We start from the raw sequence: 25,896 nt of genomic DNA on the forward strand, positions 1-25,896 counted from the left end.
TTTACTGTTGCTACTCTTTTCTTTATTTTATTATTTATCCAGATGCCTAGTCACTTTACATATCTGCAACAAGTACCCCGTACCTCTGCACATTGATCTGGTGCCGGTACTCCCTGTATATTGCTCCACATTGATCTGGTACTGGTACTCTCTGTATATAGCTCCACATTGATCTGGTACTGGAACTCCCTGTATATAGCTCCACATTGATCTGGTACTGGTACTCCCTGTATATAGCTCCACATTGATCTGGTACTGGTACTCCCTGTATATAGCTCCACATTGATCTGGTACTGGTACTCCCTGTATATAGCTCCACATTGATCTGGTACTGGTACTCCCTGTATATAGCTCCACATTGATCTGGTACTGGAACTCCCTGTATATAGCTCCACATTGATCTGGTACTGGTACTCCCTGTATATAGCTCCACATTGATCTGGTACTGGAACTCCCTGTATATAGCTCCACATTGATCTGGTACTGGTACTCCCTGTATATAGCTCCACATTGATCTGGTACTGGTACTCCCTGTATATAGCTCCACATTGATCTGGTACTGGTACTCCCTGTATATAGCTCCACATTGATCTGGTACTGGTACTCCCTGTATATAGCTCCACATTGATCTGGTACTGGTACTCCCTGTATATAGCTCCACATTGATCTGGTACTGGTACTCCCTGTATATAGCTCCACATTGATCTGGTACTGGTACTCCCTGTATATAGCTCCACATTGATCTGGTACTGGTACTCCCTGTATATACTGCTTTTTGTTGATTTGTCGTTTGGGGAAGTTTGTTTTGTGTTTATCTGTCTATGTGTTTGCCGCTAATCTGTTTTTGATCTCGAGTCTTTTCCTGCCATTGTTGTGTCACATCCCCACTGTCTCCCCTTTTCCCGTCCATCCAGTCCTCTCTCCCCCAGCAAGGAAACCAGGGGCTCAGAGAGCATACGCACAGAGGGGAATAGGGACGTGTGTGTGTGTGTGTGTGTGTGTGTGTGTCGTGTGCACCATGGAACACTTGCCCTGATAAAGCTGGGACCATAGATATACAGTATAATTGCTGGGACACACACAGACAGACATACGCTGATATGAATTGGGAACTGCAGCAGCAACAGCAGCAGAGGAGCCAGTGATAAGAATGAGTTAGGGCGACGGGAGGGGCCACGGCCCCGGGAGAGCTACGCCAGGGGGTCAATGGTACAACAGAGGCCAAATGTTTGTGGTAGAAATGAATACACATACAGGAAGTGCGTTTAACTCTGATTACAGTAAACAATAGGCAAAATGGTACATGATGTCATACATGTGTGTGTTGCAGGGAGCATATAAGGGTTGAATTGGTAGATACAGAACCTGAACCTGAGAGGTAACTGCAGCGACCTCAGAGTTCTATTATAATTGAGACTGATGACAAAACCATATGGGCGGCAGGACCTTTGGTCTCAGGGTACAATAGCTTATTTTGTTCCAACTGGTGTGGTCATGGGTGTTACGTACAAACGCCATAGCACGTGTGTGTGTGTGTGTGTGTGTGTGTGTGTGTGTGTGTGTGTGTGTGTGTTCTTCTCTGGAACTTCACCTCAGATAAAATGTAGGGTTGGGTTACAAAAATGCCTCGAAACCAAGACCTACCGTAAAACGGCTTTGACGATTCTCATGTTACATAGGGAGGATAACACACCAGAGGACCACTAATCTCACCATACATTTAGAATATTCCTCACAGTTTGTTAAAACGTTGGAATTCCTCCCTTTCTCCTGCCCACCAGTTCAGATGGTGGGAACGATACCGGTCCTAATTAGACCCCGGAGAGAAGAGTAGTAAAGCAGGGGGAGGAAGGGCCTCATGGTCCAATACAATGCCAGATATTACCCATAGGAAGAGGAAAACGCTGGCACTTTATTGCAGGTCTGTTGTTGTTGTTTTAGACAGCATGGGCCAAGGCCCCGGTTCTTATCTCCATCGCCTCCTGAACAGGTTTATATGAATCAGATGGGATCCTCAAATCAGGGGAAGAGGCCAAAGTGATTGAGACAGAGACCATGTTCTCATCATCCTGAGTATTTCAATGCAATTATCTTTCTTTTTATCCTTTATCTCCGTCTTGCCCCTCCTGTGCTCCTACCGCCAACTGCCACTGCTTGGATCAATCACAGTGTTATGGGAAACATGATCATATACTGTAGGGTGCTCCCCAGTCCCCAACATCTTATTTACCCAAACCTGAGGTCATGGCCTGAAGCACTGGTCCACATCCTGTGCCAGACAGGAAGTCCCTGTTAGCTCTGAATCTCTATCTTCTCTTCCCTCTTGGGTCTAAACTCTCTCTTCCTTCCTGCTTATAAGACTTGTTGGGGCCCCACCTTCATATGATGGTTGTTGTATTCTCTGTTGTATTAGCTATTTATACCCAATATGAAAACAATGGATTGGGATTTTCCCTCTTGTGCACATGTTTACTCTAAATATTCATATTGCACAGTCCCTCTTTATTAAAACAACTGAGTGAAAGGAGGATGATTTATCTAAACAAGGTGGCCAGCATAGTTGTCACGGTCTTAGAAATGAGCGGACCAAGGCGCAGCATGAGTATAGTTCCACATATTTATGTGAAACTAACAAAACAAAATAACAAAACTTACAAAGACCGTGAGGACGTAGTGCCCAAACACACTAACAAACAATCAATATCCCACAAAACACAGGTGGGGAAATAGCTACCTAAATATGGTTCCCAATCAGAGGCAACGATAAACAGCTAACTGCCTCTAACTGGGAACCCCATTAGCACCAACATAGAAATAGATATACTTGATCACCCCCTAGTCACGCCCTGACACTAGCAGTTCTGGGGGGGGGGGGGCAGTGACCCTGTGACAACAATTTTGGCCCCCCTAAATGTGGAGTATGAAATACTTTTTACATAACAAATTTTTGCTATCGTTCTTTTTTTACATATGTTATTAGACAGTGGCAACGATGATGATTATGAACATGGTCTTTTGCCTGCTAATGCCTGCAATGTGAAGAAAAGATATGACAACAATAACGTCTAATGTAACTGGCCCCTCTAACAGTACAACTGGCCCAAGCTTGGCCCCCCCAGTTGAAATGGTCTAGAACCGCCACTGCCCTGACCTACTACACCATAGAGAACCAAGGGCTCTCTATGGTCAGGGCGTGACAATAGTGAAGTGTGACCCACAAACAGAGACCGGACACTGGTGCGTCAGCCAAGGTTTAGAGCACATGTCAAACTCATTCCACTGAGGGCCGAGTACTTGATTGATGATTTAAGGTCACGAATTAGTAATTAGTAAGGAACTCCCCTCACCTGGTTGTCTATCCCACATGAAAGTTCTTCACTACTTCCAAGTCACTGTAAAAAAAAAAATGATGATATCTAAATGATATCTAGACTACACATTTCAAGAACTGATTCCTCTGGAGTCAGATGTGTAATTTAGCCTATTAAACACAAAACTACCGAAAAAGAAAGGAAATTCTTGCATACTTCACCCATATGTATTTTATATTAGCAAATAAAGTAGAGTGTAGTTCCAGTAGTTAGCTACACCACTACATGGCAAAAAAAACTACTGAAAACACTACCAAGATTTGAATTTACTTCAACTACCACCAAGCTACTGCTAAATGTAATTTAATTACAAGTTGAACTACATGTAGGGTGAATTCTGAAAGAGTGGAACATCATATAAACTGGGACAGCTTAATCCTGACGTGTTTATTTCTTGTTCTGACAAGAGAACATTTTAACTATTGTTGCTAAACCCTTGCAGAGAAACCACATGATCAAAATCACATCACTTTATTGTGACATCATAGAGGGGGGCAGAGCAAGTTTTAGATAGGGAGCTCACGGTAAGATCAGTGACATAGTTATTTTTTTCTGCTTTGAAGTTAAGGCTATAAAACTGTCATAAATAATGCACTGTGCCCAAAGCTTGACTTGGACTGAAATAGATGCCGGTACAGATTTTGGGTGCCAGTACCATTTATATTTAGGTGCAGGAGCTAAAGTAGGACAGCATGGAGCAGCTAAGGTGGGACAGCATGGAGCAGCTAAAGTAGGACAGCATGGAGCAGCTAAGGTGGAACAGCATGGAGCAGCTAAGGTGGAACAGCATGGAGCAGCTAAGGTGGAACAGCATGGAGCAGCTAAGGTGGAACAGCATGGAGCAGCTAAGGTGGAACAGCATGGAGCAGCTAAGGTGGGACAGCATGGAGCAGCTAAAGTGGGACAGCATGGAGCAGCTAAAGTGGGACAACTTGGAGCAACTAAAGTAAGACAACTTGGAGCAACTAAAGTAAGACAACTTGGAGCAACTAAAGTAAGACAACTTGGAGCAACTAAAGTAAGACAACTTGGAGCAACTAAAGTAAGACAACTTGGAGCAACTAAAGTAAGACAACTTGAAGCAACTAAAGTAGGATAGTCTTATAGGCTTTTTCAATGGAGGAAAGAGATCTAGTTTACATTAACCACATAGAGAAACAAACCGTCTCTCAGGTCAGGGCGTGACAGTGCGTGGAGCTGGAACCGGTCTCACTGGACTGGGGAGACGCACAGGAGAATGGGTGCGCAGAGCAGGCACAGGGTATACTGGGCCGTGGAGGCGCACTGGAGGTCTGGAGCTTAGGGCTGGCACACCCCGTCCTGGCTGGCACACACCGTCCTGTACGGGGGGGTACCGTGCGTAGAGCTGGCACAGGATAACCTGGGCCGAAGAGACGCACCGGAGACCAGGAACGCTGAGCAGGCACACTCCTTCCTGTCTGAATGCCAACTCTAGCACGGCAACGGTGAGGAGCTTGCACCGAGCGCACCGGGCTGCTGTGAGTGTGCACTGGCGACACAGTGTGCATCCATGCATAACACGGTGCTTGCTCGGTCACTCGCTCCCCACGGTAAGCACGGGGAGTTGGCTCAGGTCTCAACCCCGACTTCGCCAATCTCCCCGTGTGTCCCCCCCAAAATGTTTTTGCCACTGCCTCTCGGGCTTCCGTTGTTTCCTTGCCTGTTCCTCCCAGTATCGCCGTTCCGCTTTTGCTGCCTCTATCTCCTCTTGCAGACGGCGATACTCCCCAGGCCTTGTCCAGTGTCCTGCCCCATCCAGGATTTCTTCCAGGTCCAGTCATCCGGCCCACGCTGCTTGGTCCTTTGGTGGTGGGATCTTCTGTAACGATCGTCAAAAGGAGTAGACCAAGGTGCAGCGTGGTACATGTTCATCTTGAATTTATTTTAACTCAGAACACTTCAACAAAAGAGTAAACTATGACAAACGACCATCACGTCTTGCAGGCTACAACAAGCAGTACAAAAATAAGATCCCACAACTACAGGTGGGGAAAGGCTGCCTAAGTATGATTCCTAATCAGAGACAACGATAGACAGCTGCCTCTGATTAGGAACCATACTCGGCTCAACACAAAGAAATAGACACCATAGAATGCCCACCCCACACCCTGACCTAACCACATAGAGAAACAAACCGTCTCTCTCAGGTCAGGGCGTGACATGCAACTAATTACCTGTCAAACACACCTTGGTAATGGCTGAAATGGACTCAATGGAATACATTGTCTTTCCGTTAAATCTATAAGAACACTAACAGTGGCTTTTAACCAGAGGCGGAGCCTCCTCTTGACAGTGCTTCGCTCCAAGGCTTCACTTCGCTTAAAATTTGCATAAAGTACAGCGGAGCTCAACTTTTTCTACTGCTCCGCTAGAAGGGTTCTTGCCACTCACCTTCCCACCACTGAAGGCTCCTCAGAGTAGGAAGGGGAAGGCCATCCACCTCAGTTAATTTCATAAAAATAAAAACAGTGAAACATTAAAAAAGTTATCCTTTTTAGATAAAACTATACTAAATATATTCACGTCACAAGTAATAGATTAAAACACACTGTTTTGCTATGAAGGTCTACAGTAGCCTCAACATCACTCTGTAGGGTAGCACCATGGTGTAGCTGGAGGACAGCTAATTTCCGTCCTCCTCTGGGTACATTGACTTCAATACAAAACCTAGGAGGCTCATGGTTCTCACCCCCTTCCATAGAATTACACAGTAATTATGACAACTTTCAGAGGATGAACTTTCAGAGGATGAACTGACATGTTGTCCACCCAATCAATGGATCAGAGAATGAATCTAGTACTGAAAGCATAAGCTACAGCTAGCCAACACTGCAGTGCATAAAATGTGGTGAGTAGTTGACTCAAAGAAAGAGAAAGACAATAGTTGAACAATTTTGAACAAATGAATTTCTTTAAAAATTAAGGAGAAGCAAGAGAGAGAGGAAGAGCTAACTATATTTTGTATTTTTTTTCTCACTTTCACTAGCTAGTTTAGCCGACTCAAACACCTGACTCAAACAGAGAGGGATTCTATGTTAGCTAGCTGGCTATGACTATCCAACCCTGGAACTCTTCCAAGTCAAGGTAAGCTTTTGGTTTTATTAATTTATTGCCACCTGGGCCCGCATGTGTAACTGCTAAACTACTTGTTGACTGTACACTGTACTGCATGATTGTAGTGGGTTTACTAAAGCGTTAGTTCTAGTTGCTATGTTGACTATGACGTTAGCTAATATGGCTACAACGATGTAGGCTGTGTGTAACGGTTAGCGGTTATGATATGAAGGTTTCACATGGTCTCAGACAGCTGATGTGTTGTGCACTGAAGTCCACAAGCGAAGGGAAAAGATGAGAGGAGGAGAGCGCGTAGACATAAGAAGGAATTATACAATGAGCAAAATAATTATGCTGTTTGTATGTGGCTGCTATGAAAGTGGACTGTGTTTGCGTGTGATCAGGGGTGTATTCATTCAGCCGATTCTGTTGGAAAAATGTTTCTTAAACGGAAGGAAACGGAACGAAATATGAGAAACTTACCTGAATCTGTCCAATAGAAACTCTCGTTTGCAACTTTTGGACAAACGATTACACCCTAGATCAGCTAGATGCAGGCAACAGTGTGCAAGGCAGTATTGAATGTGTCACTGTCTGTCACCTTGATTACTCTAGTTTTTCTTTCGACTTGTGCACCTATGTTGTAACCTTTGATTCATAGGCTAGTGTAACAGGGTTGGTTATGTTTCCACTTGCCTCTAAAGAAATGTGTACTTAATGTTCAAGCATTCGTATTGGTTGGTTCAACGATTGACAATAAGGTGTGTTGTGATTGGCCCCGCTTTCTGGGATGTGCTTTGGCATATGATTGCTGTAGATAAGTGTGTTAGCTAGCATACACCGTTGTAATGGTCACATAAGCCCACTGCTAACACAGTTGTCTTCATGCTACAGATTTTGCCATCGACAGCCATCAGTATCATTAAGCCCTGCACAACTACCGTGCTGTTTCCCATTTAACAGCAGGTATTTACACAGGTTATATTTTGTATTGTATTTTTGTATTTTGTGACCCAGTATGAAAATGTGATGCAAGGGATTTTGCCATCAACAGCATCAATGTAACAGTGTAGGTTCCGTCCCTCTCTTCGCCCCAACCTGGGCTCGAACCAGGGACCCTTGCACACATCAACAACTGACACCCACGAAGCATCGTTACCCATCGCGCCACAAAAGCCACAGCCCTTGCAACGCAAGGGGAACAACTACTTCAAGTCTCAGAGCGAGTGACGTCACTGATTGAAACGCTATTAGCGCGCACCACCGCTAACTAACTAGCCATTTCACATCGGTTACACTAGGTTGTAGCAACCTCATGATGGGTATAGGGACAATTTGAGTATCATCTAGTAGCCTAAACCTATCGATGATACATTGAGCTGGGTGAATGGAATATCAATGACAGTCATCCAATATGTTGTAATAAAAATAAGGCCATGCTCATAAAATACATAATCGTCCTCCCTCATCTTAAACGTCACCGACCTCCACTGCTTCCCCCAATCCCCTGCCCTCATTGAAAATGAATGGGGGCGGTACTTCTCCTGCCAAATTCGTTGTTGGTGAAAACTTTCTGTAGAGCTTTGTCGGGATTTAACGCACCATCTTGACACATCCCAAGAAACAGAAGAAAGATAACACATTTTTTGTGGATTTGAAAAAAAGTTATAATTTAATGCGCAGCGTTCTAAGGCGCTGCATCTCAGTGCTTGAGACATCACTACAGACACCCTGGTTCGAATCCAGTCTGTATCACAACTGGCCGTGATTGGGAGTCCCATAGGGCGACACACAATTGGCCCAGCGTCGTCCGGGTTTGGCTGAGGTACGCCGTCATTGTAAATAAGAATTTGTTCTTAACTGACTTGCCTAGTTAAATAAAGGTTAAATAAAAATAAAGATACAGTTGAAATGTGTACAATTTAGATTCTCTGAAATGAAAGCAACTTAACACTTGGATTAAAGTGATATTACGTCTGATCTTGCAAACAACGTAAAGTATGTACAGATAGGTGTAATCTAGAGCCAAGTGTGTTGATTTTGAATCGGGACAACAACAGTAATTTATGAGACAGTTTAGACAGAGCAGGTGAGTGCAGGTAGAGTAGACAGAGCAAGTGTTTGGTCATTGCAGCCCTGTGCCACCCCTTTATGTTAATATATTCATATATGCAAATACACCCAGTGTGTTTATGCAAAGTAGTCACATCTGTTTTTCGTTATTTTTAACATAAAATAATAAAAAAAAATACCTGATACAATAAGAAAATGTATATATGAGTGCATCCTCCCCCCAAAAAGTGCAATTTGATAATAAGTTGAATACCTGAACTATAATTCAGTCAATATCTGATGAACTATACAAATTCAAAAAGTTTAGAGTATCTTCATCCATTATCCAACTGCTCTATTTATCTTAACAATGTGGATGTCCGTTGCTAAAGGAATGCCACAAAATGCAAGGGAGGAAATCTTGTAGAAAGGACACATTTCTGTGAACAAAGGGACACACTCTGGGCCCCTTCTCTTTGTGTCCCAGGTCCTCTGATGGGGGCTGATAAGGGACATTTAAGTGAACAGAGCACTGGTTGCATGCTGCCTCCACAGCAGACGTGACCTCCTATATTTCACCTCATCTAATTGGCCAAGGGAAAGGCCCAATCATGCAGATTTATAATCACCGGTACTCTGTCGTCAGGACGATGAAGACCGGAGGTCTGGATGCGTGTTGTCATCCGGCCACACGTCTGTGTTTGGGGTGTATAAAGGATTACAGTAGATGGATGGAAAGTCTTGCTGGAGAAAGCTGAAATGGAAATGCAGAAGAGATGCAGAGAAAGAAATTAGGAGATGAGCCTCAAAAAGCTCATTCAGGATTCTAAGTGCTTAGGTCACTGTGGGACAAAGCACAATTTAGGACAGAACATACTGCAGGAAGCAGTTAAGAAAATAAGGAAATTATGCACATTTAATTGTAACTATGCTCTTTGGAATTCATTAAAATATTTAAAACCCTACAAAGCTGCCTGGAGGTGAACTCAATAGAGAGGCCTGTTATGAGGTCAGTTATTCACAGCCCTTTGGATCCCCTCTCTCTGACTACTATCTTGTGGGTTCTTTCCTATTAAGTGGCACAAGACGTACAGGTTTTGGATAGTTTGTCCAAGTGTTTCTCACAGGTAACCCATGTTCCTTATAGACATGAAGGGCATGACATGACATTACACTGCCTGAACTATTCATAAACGATCATCCCTCATCTATCTTTGGAGCATTCCCATGGGTTTGGGGTTTGTGTTTTGTTGTGATTTGTGTGGTAGACCACTTCCACAGTATTATGACATGTTCTCGCGTGAACATTCGGCGCTAGCCAACGGTATCAGGCAGTCTGAGCTCTCACAGAAGCAGAGACGTGTCCAGTCAATCACTTGCTGGACATGTCCAGACAGACGGTCACACTGCCCATCATGTGGTCTTCCTCTCCCCATTAGTGGTCCATGTGAATGAGTAGGGTTGTTAGGGGTGAGGAGTGGGGAGTGGGGAGTGGGGGCTGGGCTGTAGGAGGTGTAACCTCGTCCATCTTGGTGGCTCCAGTGCTTAGCAGGCTGGTGTCAATCATCTCAACCCCCTGGTTGAAGGGAGGTGGAGAGGACAGTGGGATGGACCGTAAAGTTACCCAAATGTTCGCACTCTCCAACTGGGAAGGGTAGCTTGTTTTTGAGACTGTCCACACACCATATCTATCTTATTTTGATATTGACGGTGCTTCACTAGTGTGACTTTGATATTATTTTCCTCACTGTGTGTAATGTGTTTGTACACTCTCAATATAAAGTTATAAAACAGATATGTAATGTCACTGGCTGTAGTCGGGACTGACTGGCTCTGTGTTGGTCAGCTCGCAAATCAATCCCTGCAGAGCCAGCTGTCACAGTAAGTTACAGTGGACCAATGCATGTGGTCTCTGACAGCTTAACACACACACATCAAACAACTGGGCCGACTCTCTCTCTCTCTCTCTCTCTCTCTCTCTCTCTCTCTCTCTCTCTCTCTCTCTCTCTCTTTCTTTCTCTCTCTCTCTCTCTCTCTCTCTCTCTCTCTCTCTCTCTCACACATCACACATCACACCGGCCGTATCACCTCCTGCTCATTTGGTGCAAAAGACACAACAGAACCCTGGCTCATAAACAAACTTTAACACACAGGTCATGTGACGATGAAAGATCAAAGGGGCTCTCAGCAGCCATGCAGACAGATGTAGACCGTCTGGATGTCTATATGTGTAGCGCGCGTGTGTGTATGTTTTCGTGTAATCGTGCATTTGTGCGTGAGTGTGTGTATGTGTTTGTGAGTGGTCTCCATTCTTATCAAATCAAATCAAATTGTATTTGTCACGCGCCGAATACAACAGGTGTAGACCTTACTGTGAAATGCTTACTTACAAGCCCTTAACCAACAATGCAGTTTTAAGAAAAATACCTAAAGAAAATAAATAAAAGTAACAAATAATTAAAGAGCAGCAGTAAAATAACAATAGCGAGGCTATATACAGGGGGTACAGGTACAGAGTCAGTGTGCAGGGGCACCGGTTAATCGAGGTAATTGAGGTAATATGTACATGTAGGTAGAGTTATTAAAGTGACTATGCATAGATAATAACAGAGAGTAGCAGCAGTGTAGAAGAGGGTGAGGGGGGAGCACAGAATGCAAATAGTCTGGGTAGCCATTTGATTAGCTGTTCAGGAGTCCTATGGCTTGGGGGTAGAAGCTGTTTGGAAGTCTCTTGGACGTAGACATGGCGCTCCGGTACCGCTTGCCATGCGGTAGCAGAGAGAAGAGTCTATGACTAGGGTGGCTGGAGTCTTTGACAAGTTTTAGGGCCTTCCTCTGACACCGCCTGGTATAGAGGTCCTGGATGGCAGGAAGCTTGGCTCCAGTGATGTACTGGGCCGTACGCACTAACCTCTGTAGTGCCTTGCGGTCAGCGGCCGAGCAGTTGCCATACCAGGCAGTGATGCATATCAGGATGCTCTCGATGGTGCAGCTGTAAAACCTTTTGAGGATCTGAGGACCCATGCCAAATCTTTTCAGTCTCCTGAGGGGGAATAGGTTTTGTCGTTATGCAATATCTCTCAATATTTTTTTTTACTTGCTCTAAACCAATGGATGATGGATGAAGACCTTGGGTGTGAGAAAAGGAGATGACAAGAGATGTGATGTGATCAGCAGCAGGACATACTGTACATGTATAGGAAGATTTATGGTGCCTTACCTGTGTGTGGTTTACAACACAAGACCACACATGAGAGGATGAGAGCAAAAATAAAAAGCGCAATAGCAAAAACACCAATGGAATGTTGGAGAAACAGAACTATGCTCACACTGACTGACAAAATGAAAAGTTAAAATTCCTTTGGACTTGAAATTCCTTTGGAACATAGGAACATTGGAAGATGTCATTCATGTTAATCATCAGCATTAACCATCTGTTTCTTATCTCTGATCCCTGTCAAATTAGCCTGTCTGCTCATTAAAGGGATGATAACTTATTTAGTGCTGGATGGTGGGTGGGTGTGAATTGGATTAGGTGTAATATTTGATTTAACTTTAGATTTCACTGCCTTGACCAGCATATCCTCCCAACGCCCTTACAATGCCGCACAAAACACAATCTCACATATAAATAGAATCCTATTAGAACAGGGAAAGCTTGGGTTGACTCAACTCACTCTGCTCCTTTCCTGCTCAGAGCTGCCAAATGTCCTGCAAAAGTACTCAGGAGACAGCTCAGAGGAGGGGGGGGGGGACAGAGCAGAGGAGATGGGGGGGGGAGTCAAAGCAGAGGGAGAAACACAATTAAATCAGTTTAATCACCACACAAACTACCAAAACAAGTAGCAAAAACAAACTGCTTAATATAGGGTAAGTGACGTTTGAAGACTAGTGCTGCCGAGAACCAGAGACTTCCACACAGCCTGGTTCTGGCTCATCATCAGAGGAAGAGAGAGATGGGTGGAGAGGGGTAGGGGGATGGCGAGAGAGAGAGCTGTGGGTGAGACAGGAATAGGGGGATGGAGGAGGAGGGGACCGGCTGAGCAGATTGTTGAGTGATAGTTGTGTCTGAGAAGGTCAGTGCCATGGCGCCACTGCTGCTACACTGCTGAGAGACAGAGGAGGGTGGAGAATGAGCCCTCCAACCTGGGCTCCTTCAGCATGGATACACAGGGACTAGATCAGATTCACTTTACATCAGTCAACTGATGATTCTCACCAACTAAACCATTTGGACAGATTCCTATTTCTGAGTGGATATGAGACAAACTACTGAGCACCTGTATTAAAATGATACAATATTAGGCCTACATATACCTGGTCTCAACTCACTACCTCTGTCTTGTCTCATCCCACGTCACACACTGACCCACAGGATACAGAACATGTCTAACTGTCCCTTAAGCAGCAGATTAGTCAGGGGAAAAAAACCTTTTACTTTGTTATGATGACAGTCTGCAGTGACACAATTCTAACATCTAATCAAATCAAATTGTATTTGTCACATGCGCCGAATACAACAGGTACTGTGAAATGCTTACTGTGAAATGCTTACTTACAAGCCCTTAACCAACAATGCAGTTCATGAAATAGAATTAAGCCAATATTTACTAAAGAAATAACAGGCAGTGACTGTCAACAATAACAGTGTTCTGGATGTGGGAATACTGGAATGAACCCTGGCAGGCCAAGTCTCTTGGCTGCCTATATCCAAAAAGTATGGTGCTTTTTGGGTTGCTTTGTTTTGGTCAATTATAATACATTATATTTTCTTGTTCTTAAATAAGTAACATAGGGCAAACCCCACCCTGGGACATCTAATGGCCAGATAAGAAAACAGTAAGTGAAACATGTAAATAATATATATGTAAAACATAGGCCAATAACGTTTTCTGTCCTATTTCATGCAGCACAACAAATTCCCATTAGAAAGAGAATAGGATATTTATAATATAATATTTCATGGTCAAATTTTCTCTATCAATGTTCATTTGCTGGACCATGATATTTGATAATTCAAAATTAATTAAGTTTGATACTACTAAATTATACTCATCCTGTAGCACTGCAGTAATAACATAATATTTTATTTGATACATTGCACACGACACACGCAACATGTTTGAACAAGCAGTACTATGCAATTGTGCGATCATTGACATGGAAATGTGTTATTCTAATTTGGGTGCTCAAGTGTACAATTGCCTATTTTGGCAGTGGTTTCCCCTTAAATGCTGCCACTTTATTATTGTAATTGTCTACTTTTAGACTAGGTGCTTGCCCCGACTTGCCTAGACAGGCAGGAAAACGAATATTGTTCAAATCAATTCCATATCAATTCAATTATATTTTTTAGGACTTCTGAAGGCTGTAAAACATGTAGAGCAGATCCCACAATTCGCCTACAGTTTTTAACATGTATTAAAAGTGTGCGTCATGAGAGTTGCAATAATGTTCTTTCAATGCCCTATTTGTATATTCATTACGTTTTCGCTTTTAAATTGAGGTCTGCTTACCGTTTATTGGAGAGTTCTCTTCACAACGTTATGGAGTCGCGGGGGGCGTGGGTAGGGAAAGGGGGGTGCTGGGATCGGCCTGGGAGGAGGTGACAGAGGGTTGTGTGAGGAACTGCCGGGGTTTAAAAAGGCAACCTGCCCAGCGCTGTGACACCAGACCTGAAATCACCCTCGGCTGCGCAGGAACTATTTTATGCGCTTTTTATGAACTTCTTGCACACGGATTTGGACCAAGTTTCTAATTGCTTCATAAACGTTATTGATCCATTCGATCAACCTTATTTTACCTGATAAAATAATATACATTTTTAACGAAGAAAAGGACACTCTAAGAAGAATGGAGAAGTGGACAACCCCTGAATACTATGACTATGACTATGAAGAGCAGGAGAACAGCACCATGTGTGACTACTCTGAGTGGAAGCCGTCCTACTCAGTCATCCCAGTCCTCTACATGCTCATCTTCATCCTAGGTCTCTCTGGCAACGGTGTGGTCATCTTCACTGTGTGGAGGGCTCAGGCCAAGCGCCGGTCAGCAGACATCTACATAGGCAACCTGGCCATGGCTGACCTGACCTTCGTGCTGACTCTGCCACTGTGGGCAGTGTACACCGCATTGGGCTACCACTGGCCCTTCGGTGTGGCCCTCTGCAAGATCAGCAGCTACGTGGTGCTGCTCAACATGTACGCCAGCGTCTTCTGTCTCACCGCCATGAGCTTTGACCGCTACCTGGCCATCGTGCACTCTCTGTCCAGCACCCAGCTGCGTACGCGTGGCCACATGCAGGCCTCCCTGACGGCCATCTGGCTCCTCTCCGGCCTACTGGCTGCCCCCACACTCATCTTCCGCACCACCAAGGATGACGAGAACAGCGACCTCATCTCCTGTGGCATGGACTTCAGCCTGGTGTTGGGTGGGGGTAATCAAACAATCAGTCAATCAAATGAATTGAAGCAGAAGGAGTCCATGTGGATCGCAGGGCTCAGCATCTCCTCCTCTGCCCTGGGCTTCCTCCTGCCCTTCCTGGCCATGATGGTGTGCTACTGCTTCATCGGCTGCACCGTGACACGCCACTTCAACAGCCTGCGTAAGGAAGACCAGAGGAAGCGGCGTCTGCTGAAGATCATCACCACCCTGGTGGTTGTTTTTGCTGCCTGCTGGATGCCCTTCCACGTGCTGAAGAGCGCTGATGCCCTCTCCTACCTGAACCTGGCTCCAAACACCTGCGCCTTTCTCCGCTTCCTTCTGCTGGCCCACCCTTATGCTACCTGCCTGGCCTACGTCAACAGCTGCCTCAATCCCTTCCTGTATGCTTTCTTCGACCTCCGCTTCCGTTCCCAATGCCTCTGTCTGCTCAACCTGAAGAAGGCCATGCACACCAGCCCCGCCAGCTCCATGTCCTCCCAGAAGACAGAGGCCCAGTCGCTGGCCACTAAGGTGTGACGTTTATGCTGGGGTCAGGGCATGGGAGAGGGATGCCAGCCAGAGGGAATAGGTCTCCAGCTGCCTTTTCCTGTCCTGCCTCCATCGTCACCTGAACACTGCAGGTAAATCTAAGATTTCAGAGGTGCATGATATCAATACCTATCCAGCAAAATGATATCATTACCTAATCAGCCACATACATGTGGACTGCAGACTGAGTGCAAATGTACGTGTCCTCCAGACTGTGTGACTGAGGAAATTGATAGTCAGTCTTCTGGCTGTAATCATGACCACTGACATCCTCCAAGCTCCCTCTCAGTGATTAGGTAGTTTGTACAAACCCCTTGAACTGCTTGATACAGAGGGCCAAGCTCCATGCCAGGGTGATACAAACCAGACCCCAGACATTTTGGACAGAGTTGAATGTATTTCAAAGGGACAAAGCAGCTCATATTGTTCTCCTGGTGTTCCGTGTTGACTTAAGGCAAGTTCTTGGGTGGGTTGTCCCATGGCTCTGGCTTTTAACACTGGAGGAGTGTATTATACATGCATTTGTACCATGGTGTTCTTGTTTTCTTTTAAGCACTTGCTCATTGGAAAGAGGTGAGACCTCTTCCTCTGCCCCAGTCATGATGTAAGTGTGTGTGTGTGTGTAGGTCCAGGAAAGGTGTTGCAGCTTGATTAAAAAGTTGTAAGGGGAAATAAGGGCATGGAGGGAGGGGGGTGGTCCCAGATGGACAGATGGCAGCTGACAAATGTTGTCGAGGGAGGAGAGCCAACTAATAGGTGGCTGCTCTGACAGATTACATTCTAGTGTGTGTGTGTGTGTGTGAAGGTATGAGTCTGTGTGTGTATGTGTTTATTGAATCAGGATTGGGGAAGGCATGAATTAACTTGTTTTTATTTGACAAAGATGTGAATACATGCTGTACAATGCTTTTATGTGATGATTTGAAATAAAAAGTTTTCTGTTGAACTAAAATCCTCTCTTGTGTCACTGTGTTACTTATTACAATGTCATGCAAACACTATTCAGTAGACTGTCTTCCCTGTGGCTCAGTTGGTAGAGCATGGTGTGTGCAACGCCAGGGTTGTGGGTTTGATTCCCACGGGGGCCAGTACAAAAAGAAAAAAATGTATGCATTCACTACTGTAAGTCGCTCTGGATAAGAGCATCTGCTAAAATGACTAAAATGTTTTTTTTTAAATGTAGACATGCTTTGTCCTGTAAGCACACAGAGTTGAAGGGTGACAGTCTCCCTCCCATTGTGTGCAGTTAGAACAGAATCAAAGCTGTGTCTACGGGAAATACATATGAGTTCTATTTCCCGCTTTGCTCCTTTACGACAGTGTTCCCCTTCAGACCATTAACAGAAATTTCTTGAAAATGTGTTGATAAAATGATGGAGGACAATGTATTCTTTCTCAGAGAACTGTGTTGATCATGTAAACCAGTGTAACCATGCTACCACATCTCTCCCTCGCTCCCTTCAGCAACATGTAAGCTTGAGTAGCTTCTTTTAAAGCAAATATCTAAGATTCACTCCCCATGTGTAATGTCAAAGTATTGCAGTGTACCATTATCAACTCACTGTTCCATTGTTGGGATGCTTTGCACTGAGACCAGTTTAAGCCAATAAAGATAATTTAACTATTGTATGAGTCATTTGCAGACAAGCACTGTGGGTACAGCAGTTCACTGACCTGTAAGAGACCATCCCCATGATTAACAGATTTGGCTGTAATGAGCTTTGTTCTGGACATAATCAGTAACAGCGGGGGGGTAGGAGGAGTGGGCTAATAATTCTGGGCCACTTACAGACACCACACTCCTCCTGTGAGACAATATTTGCCTTTGTTGACATGATAAATTGGGCTTGGAGGAAGCTGAATCTGATTCAGCAGTTAAAGTGTGGCCCTGGAGACTTGTTATAAGTTGTTTATTTCTCATTGTCTCAAAATGTACAGACACCAGTCAAACTCTTCCCAATTAGAAAACCGCATCCCTGTCGCTTATCTACAAACTAGACATGCTCTCTATCATTACAGCACCATGTTGGAATTCCTCGTCATGGAATTCTCTGCGTGTTTGAGAAGCCCGATAATGCAAACATGTTTATTCTGCTTCTTCACAGCTCCAGAGCCTCATGCATGTTAAACTCAAGCACTATTACACTACGGACTAATCTCATGTCTGATAGAGACTTTAGTCGAGATAAAGACGATATTGAATGGTTAGTTAATTTATCAGACATGAGATTTCAAGTCCCCATGTCTTCCTCATCAGCAGCTGTCTTGACTGGGTCCACATCAGACACACCTGGCATCGCTCTGTGTAAAAACACAGCCCTATCCCCCATCTGCCGACACCACTGTGCACGGTCAGAGAAAAGTGTGAAAGACAATCTGAATAGATTATACTCCGAGGTTTTCAAGTTTTATGGATGTAATTTGATCATATTATACAGATTTCACAGCCTGAACCTTGCATATGCTTGGTAACATAGCTTCTCTTTGAGCTAAAGAGGGCGTTTAGCCATAGCAACATGAGAGACATTCGTCCCTCTGGTCCCTGCACCCCACTGGGTTACAAGTTTGAGTGAGATGGCATGGATGGTATGCCACAATGCTTTTCAAAATAGATTACACAAGAGATTTCCAATCAACATTCCTATATAATAACAGTGTGTGGGTTTCAAGTGGGCCTATATTTATGACAGCAGTCTTACCATAGGGATTTCTCATTCAAAATCCTCTCATTTGATTCCCTTAATGGACTTCGCATGGGATGACAAACAAGTTGACAAAACAACTAAATAGAGTTTTCCTTCTCAAAGGGCAAATAGCTCCAATGTTAGTCTCATAGGTTCTTCACATTTGAGTTATTTAGCAGACACTCTTATCCAGAGCAACTTACAGTAGTGAGAGCATTCCTTTTCATACTGGTTCCCCATGGGAATGGAACCCACAACCCTGGCGTTACAAGCATCATGCTCTACCAACTGAGCTACCCCGGACTTGATCTATACAGCTTTGCTGACACTTTAGCAAACAGACTCATTTGAGATTGATAGTGAATGTCGTTTTTTTCTAACAGGCGAGAAAATGAACACTGTATGATGTATGTTGGAACTATTGATCATGGCATAAAGACACCCCAGCTAGCACATTTGGTTCCTTGGAAATAGTGGGAATGTACGTTTTTGGTTTCCCATTGGTTCTAGGAATGAAGCCATACGCTTCCTGACCAATAAAACTGTTTTTAAAAACATTCTGTGAACGGTTGTGAACATTTTATTATGGTTCCCTGAAAGTTTTCCTGGATATTTAAAAAAATATGTTTTGCTTGTACATTCTATATACATTTCACAGACACTGTACATTTTAAACTAGTTTCATTTTTAATTAAAAATAATAATAATTAGTCCTACCCTTCAGCTCCCCTCAACCCCTCCCATCTATCTCTAAAAACCATCCAGTTTTGATTTCTACTTGCCATATATTTTTCAACTGTGCTGTGATGTTTCACAAAAGTTCTGAACCTTTCTATTCTCATAGTTTCTACAGATTGTAAATTAAAGATGAACATTATTACTAAGAGTATTCATATATTATTGATTGAATGACTAAGGCTTTTCTAGTCACCCAGCAGTGCTATTTACAGACTTAATTTTAGGTGAATGTTGTAATTTTTCAGCCATTCCTGAACCTGTGACCAAAAACAAGCAACATATGGGCAGTACCAAAACAAGTGATCTAATGATTCTGTCTCTTTGCAAAAAAACAGCAGAGCTGGGATGGTTGTATCCCCCATATACTGTACATAACATTCTATTGGCTGCAAGAATTTTGTATATAATAATTTAAATGGAAAGACTACGTTTTGAATCCGGTGTTGTTTTGTATATCAGTTCATAAACCCTGTGCCATGGAATCGGCACATCGAAAATCTCTTCCCAACTATTTTGTCCTTAAATGGAACTGGTATTCTTTTTCTTTATCAATTTTCTTTTAACTCATTTTGGTCTTGCAGGGCCAACAGACAAGTTCCTTAGCTTCTCCCTCTTCCACTTTCCTCCTCCAGTTTCGCGGTATAGCTACAATCAGTTGGTTGTAATTTTGGATAGAGCAGATATTTCCATATATTTTTGTTAACTGCATGTGTGACATAACTCCATCAGTCCTATTTATGATATCGGGTGTGTTCATTAATTCACTTTGGAGTGCCAGAGTGCGCTCGGAGTGCGCTCGGAGTACAGTCAGAGTGCGCTCAGATTCAGAGTGTGGTCAGAGTGCACTCAGACTCAGAGTGTGGTCAGAGTGTGCTCAGACTCAGAGTGTGGTCAGAATGCGCTCAGACTCAGAGTGTGGTCAGAGTGCGCTCAGACTCAGAGTGCGCTCAACTGGTGTTGCACATTTGCAAATTCCTCAGTTATTCTGCACTCTGGCACACTCAGAGGAGAGTGTTCTGAAATCGGAGTAGAAAGCCAGAGTGAATTTACGAACTCATTAACAAAGATTAAACCGTTTAAAAAAAACGTTAAAATGTTTTTTTATCAATTAGTGTATTTGAGTTTAATCATAATATTTGTTGAAATATTTGTTCTGTCTTTTCTGGTGGATTAAACTGAAATTGCAAACAGCTTTGTATGGCTTGTTTTAAAAAGAGCTATATTTCAAAAATTATTTCATTTTCAAATAACCGAAAGTGAGAGGTTGCAATCTGAATAAAGGGGAAAAGGCTATTTTTGACCACAGGGTGAGCCATTCATACTAATCTGCTGGAGAACCAATTCAGATTTAAGTAGAATCTTTTCATGACTGAAGCCTTTAGTGAGAGGGAGGTTTTATTAACATTCTGAGAATGGAAATTATAGGTTATTTGAAGGTAATAAAATAACGTTCTGAGAACATGTTTCAATAAGACTTCTAATAACACTACTAGCTTAGGTTAACTGTTTTGAACTCCAAGCACAGATCAGACACATGGACATTCATATGCTTAGGCATTAATCATGCAAACACATCCCTTTTTTATTGTGGCACAGCGTGAGTAAGGTTCAAATCTATGATCTTCTGTTTTCTATCCATGGAATTAGTCCACTGCACCACCAGGATGGAGCTAGCATGCCATGTTTGTTCATTTTAGTCTATTCAAACAGACCCCATTTCATAGGAAACAAGCACTCATTAAGATCAGGTGTGGTCAATGAGTGTGCATGGCCAACACACCTGAACACACTTCACAAGATAGAGGATAGAGAGAGTTTTGTTGATACTGAGAACGGAATGTATATGTTTTCAAATAACATTCTTAGAACGTTCTCTGAACGGTACTAAAGTTTTCTTGAGGTTTTTATGGAAAGTTTTCTTGACGTTCTCAGAACAATTTGAAAACATGACTTTAAATAGAACCACGAGGAAACCTGAATAAAACTTGATGCTAAAGTAATGAAATTCCCACAGAAGAATGTTGTTTCTTAACGGTCTTGGAACAATTTGAAAACATACCTTTAAATAGAACCATGAGGAAACCTGCAGGAAACATTATCCTGAAGTACTGAAATTCCCACAGAAGAACATTGTTTCTTGATGTTCCCTGAACTATTTAAGAACATTGCCAATATCAAACGTTCCAAAATTGAAATGAAATGTAACCATGTTAAAACCTTTAGATAACGTTCTGTTAAAGTAATGAAATACCAATAATTTTTTTTTTTTTTGTCAAGTTCCTTAAAGGAAGATTTCACCCAAAAACCATATTTTGGTATTTATTTCATTAATCTATTGTTGATGCACTCCAAAAATGTTTTATATGTCAGCAATCAAATTTTGGATGTTTTTAAATAACATTCTTAGAACGTTCTTTGAAGCAAAATGCAGCATCATATAATGCAAAACGCATCATACCAGCTTTATTTCTGTATTTTGTAAGTTATATAGCTTGAAAACTTGAATCCTTTAAATGTGCTGAGAATGTTCCAAAGCCAAGCAACTATCCTGCATCATTCCCAAAAAGTTGTGGGAAGGTTGTTTGCAAAATAACCATTGGACAACCACGCTCTCACCAAGCTCTCAGAAACATATGGTTCTCAGAACATTATGTGCTAGCTGGGACAGCTCTGCAGTGGCACTGGTGTCTCTGCTCTTTCATCTTCTCCTTGTTAGCCAGTTCTCCTGTTTCAAGACAAACACATCAACACCCCACTGAGCCATCTAGATGACCAATGTAGCCCCTACCTAGCTAAAGGCAAGCATCAATGGTACTTATAATACTTGAAAACATATAGAATAGTCATTTGAGAGGTAAATTCAACACCAGCAATAGAATATGTGACAATCTGCTTTATCAATATCAAGTCCTTACAGGCATTTCCAGTGCAATACACATTATGCAAAGACAACCTCACACTTAATAAACAACATAGAAACATATCAAACAGCATAGAAATCATTTCACCTTTATAAAATAGGTGGCCAATTGATTATACCACAGAATGTCATTAGACTAGGGGAGAGAAGTTGAGTTGCAGTGTGCTAGTTATTATATCCTTTGCCCTAATGGCTATCGTCCGTGGACATGTCAAAACGCCCATGACACTGTATGAGAGGTGTTACCACATCCAGGCAAACCGCTGTGAATATTTACCAACCCCAGCACATTGTGGGTCAACTAACAGTTTCTTCTTTTGCTTACATTGATGTGTTGTTTGTTAGCAGCATTGTGTTTCAAAATCATTGTAGATAACGCTCTAACCCTAGGTTAGGACCCTAGGTTAGGAGATGAGCCATTTCAGCCAAACACCTCTCCCTCCCAACAGACCTCCACAACTCCTCTACCTGTTTTGAGTGACCCGAGTTAAAATCACAATGGGGTAATGCTATTAAAACAGGTATAAAGTCAGGCCTCTTGTCATACATCTCCAGCTGTCATAAATCAGAGCAGAAGAAACCAGGCCAGGCAAAAGCAAATATAGATCCAGAGGAAGTGTGTGCACGTTTCTCCTCCATCTGAACAATGGGGAGAAGGTAGCCCAGGCCACAAACCGGACCTTGGACCAGGCCTGGTCGTGCTGTGGCGGGATGGGGAGATGACCCCTGGAGCGTCTTGGAGGACCCCTGCCTTCCTGCTGCCTGCCTTACCCTCCTCCCTCTCTGGAGGGTGATGGACCTCAAGTGGACAGGATAGAGTCAGCAGGCCAGGCAGGAAAGACAAGCGGCAAGGTAGGGGTTCCTGTCCAGGGATATCCTGTCTTTCAGCAGCATCGCTCCGCTTCATCCCCCTGGCGCGAGAGACACACGCCCCACCTGACCCTATAGGAGTTCAGGGTGTTAGCAGGAGCAGTTACGTAATGCTGTGATAGGATCTGATCAAACTTGGCACACGACCCCACTCTGAGGCAATTGAATAGTGGGATAGGGGGGATGGGTGGGGGGGTTGATCCACCTCACCCTGCTGAAATAGACTGTCTGTGAGAAACCAAAGAATGCATCCTCACCCTGCCTATCTATTGCTTTTCAGCCCAGTCTACACATAGACGTGAGCATGTGACCCAAACACCTGAGGTGACATAGTGGAGCCCTTTCACACAAGAGGGGTATCGTTAAGGGAGTCACGTAGTTTCCGACAGCCATGGGGGAAGAAGGGGTTCTGACTAGGGGACCACTCCGGAACTACGGGTGTGAGGAACTGAATTATCCTGAACGGATCCTCCTCTCTAGGGCACAAAGCACCCCTTCATCTCCTTCTCTATCCCCATTGTGAGGGAGCCCTCTCTCTGCACAGAAGCCATCTCCCTCTCTCAGGCCCACCCAAGGACTAAATGAAGCCTCTGTCATCAGCCCCAGCACAGAGCCAGTTCAGCTGGACCCATTCAAGCCCTCTGAGCATAACATTACTCCATCTCAGGAACTGACAGCTACACTGACAGACAGACAGACAGACAGACAGACAGACAGACAGACAGACAGACAGACAGACAGACAGACAGACAGACAGACAGACAGACAGACAGACAGACAGACAGACAGACAGACAGACAGACAGACAGACAGACCTGGAGACAGGTACAAATGTGTTAAGGTCAAGAGGTGCATTAGCTAATTCCATCCTCATTTGATCAGAGTAAGTTTGTAATGCAAAGATGCGTTATTTTCTATGCATAGACAATTTCAGTATGATTAATACAAATTGAATAAAAATATGTTACAGAATCAGTGTATATAAAAATTCCCTCACACACATGCACGATGAAATGCACACACACACACACACACACACACACACACACACACACACACACACACACACACACACACACACACACACACACACACACACACACACACACACACACACACACACACACACACCACACACAGACACACACACACACACACACACACACATTATCAAATGCGCGCATGCATGCACACACGCACACACACACGCGCGCGCACGCACACACACACACACGCGCGCGCGCGCACACACACACACACACACACACACACACAAACTCTTGTAAAAAACAATTCATTTTGCTGTTCCACATTTCAGTATTTGGGTTCTATTATTGCAAGTGCCATTGGTGTTGGTGCCTGCAACAACAACTAGCTGCCACCCACCCACCAACCGACCGACCAACCAAACCAACCAAACCACACACACACACACACCACACAAACAACACACATGCAACGCACGCACACACACACACAGATGCTCTCTTATAGCCTACACAGTTTCCTCTTCCTGACAGGTGGCAAGCTGAATAAGGACCCCCAGAACAGATTCATGGCAGAGAATCAACCCCAAAGGAGAGGAAAGGAGGAACTAGAGATGAGAAGCAATGATCAGACAAATATAATGAATATAAAGATGTACGGGGGGGGGGGGGCAACCCTTACAAAAAACTCCTACAGGAATCCAGCAGGAATTTGCCCCTTTGTGCATGAATTGTGCAGGTGTCCAGCAGAAATCGTGTAGTATTGACAAAATCCTGAAGGTAAAAGCCCTGATGTTCCTGCAGGACTCCAGTAGGAGTATGACTTGTCCTAGAGAAATTTAGAAAATCCTGCACAACAATGTACGTTCTTGCAGGTATCCTGCAGGACCAAAACCTACAGGATTTTGGTCCTGCAGAGTTGGCGGGTAGCCTAGTGGTTAGAGTGTTGGGCCAGTAACCGAAAGGTTGCTGGATTGAATCCCTGAGCTGCCAAGGTAAAAATATGTTGTTCTGCCCCTGAACATGTCACACACTGATCTGTTTCACCTGTATTTGTTATTGTCTCCACCCCCCTCCAGGTGTCACCCATCTTCCCCATTATCCCCTGTGTATTTATACCTGTGTTCTCTGTTTGTCTGTTGCCAGTTTATCATGTTTGTCAAGCCAACCAGCGTTTTTGTGTCAGCTCCTGCTTTTCCCCAGTCTCTCTTTTCTCGTCCTCCTGGTTTTTGACCCTTGCCTTTCCTGACCCTGTACCCACCCACCTGACCACTCTGCCTGCCCCTGACCATGAGCCTGCCTGCCTGCCATCCTGTACCCTTGCCCAACCTCTGGATTACCGACCTCTGCCTGACCTGACCCTGAGCCTGCCTGCCATCCTGTACCTTTGCCCCTGTTGCTGTAATAAATATTGTTACTTCGACACAGTCTGCATCTGGGTCTTACCTTGATACCTGAGAGTACAAGGCATTTAACCAACTGTTCCCCCGGTAGGCCGTCATTTTAACTGACTTTCCTAGTTAAATAACGGTTAAATTAAAAAACTTTAAAAATATATATATTCCTGCAGGATTTGGTCATTCCTGGAGGACCAAGTACATTCCTGCAGGTCCAAAATCTGCAGGATTTTGATATTCCTGGCTGCAGGATATGGCAATTTCAAATGTATAAATGACAATGTCCACATGCAATAAATATAGTGTACGCTACTTTTATTTGATAGATACCAACACAATTAATAATGGTTTCAGTAGGTTTCAGTCAATGTAATAATGTATTTATATATCATGCTGCCAGTTTAAGAAACACCTTTATTCATACATACTCTGAATGTATAAATATAATGTAAAAAGTTGTATACATTTTTATAACAAATAAATAAATAGTTAAGTTCAGCGCTTCCACCCTTTCTCAGTCTACCTCCCACTTGTTGTGTTGTAAACAGATGTAGTTCCCTTGTACACCTTGGATGCCTTTCAGGTAAACACAGGTGGTACAGATGTCTGTGCATTTGATTTATTGAACCTTATTTGAATTGCCAATCTCTTTAAGAATCCAAGAGGCAGTGCCTCCTGTCTCTTAGTCTCTTACTGTGCATCTTGTTGTCATCACTGCGTAGCCCACTTCACTGCCTACGTCAACAAAAAACATGACCATCCCACTGACCCATGTTGGGTGACCACTACATGGTTTACTAGTTTCGATAAGGTACTTGGTGTTTTGGAATA

General features: G+C 43.6%; 1 protein-coding gene across 1 annotated transcript; it reads left to right on the forward strand.

Annotated features, from left to right (window-relative positions):
* Positions 1-14,157: 14,157 nt before the first annotated feature.
* LOC106564789 (apelin receptor B) lies at positions 14,158-16,422 on the forward strand. The gene has a single exon (XM_014131165.3). It carries the CDS (start codon positions 14,352-14,354, stop codon positions 15,456-15,458), a length of 1,107 nt encoding a protein of 368 aa, XP_013986640.1. The 5' UTR covers positions 14,158-14,351; the 3' UTR covers positions 15,459-16,422.
* The last annotated feature ends 9,474 nt before the right edge of the window (positions 16,423-25,896 follow it).

The sequence above is a fragment of the Salmo salar genome, chromosome 01 (genome assembly GCF_965601325.2).
Source record: "Salmo salar chromosome 01, fSalSal1, whole genome shotgun sequence".
NCBI classification, from domain to species: Eukaryota; Metazoa; Chordata; class Actinopteri; order Salmoniformes; family Salmonidae; genus Salmo; species Salmo salar.

Bases quoted from the DNA above. Each gene is read 5' to 3' on its own strand.
- LOC106564789 (XM_014131165.3), top strand. From the start codon at position 14,352: ATGGAGAAGTGGACAACCCCTGAATACTATGACTATGACTATGAAGAG.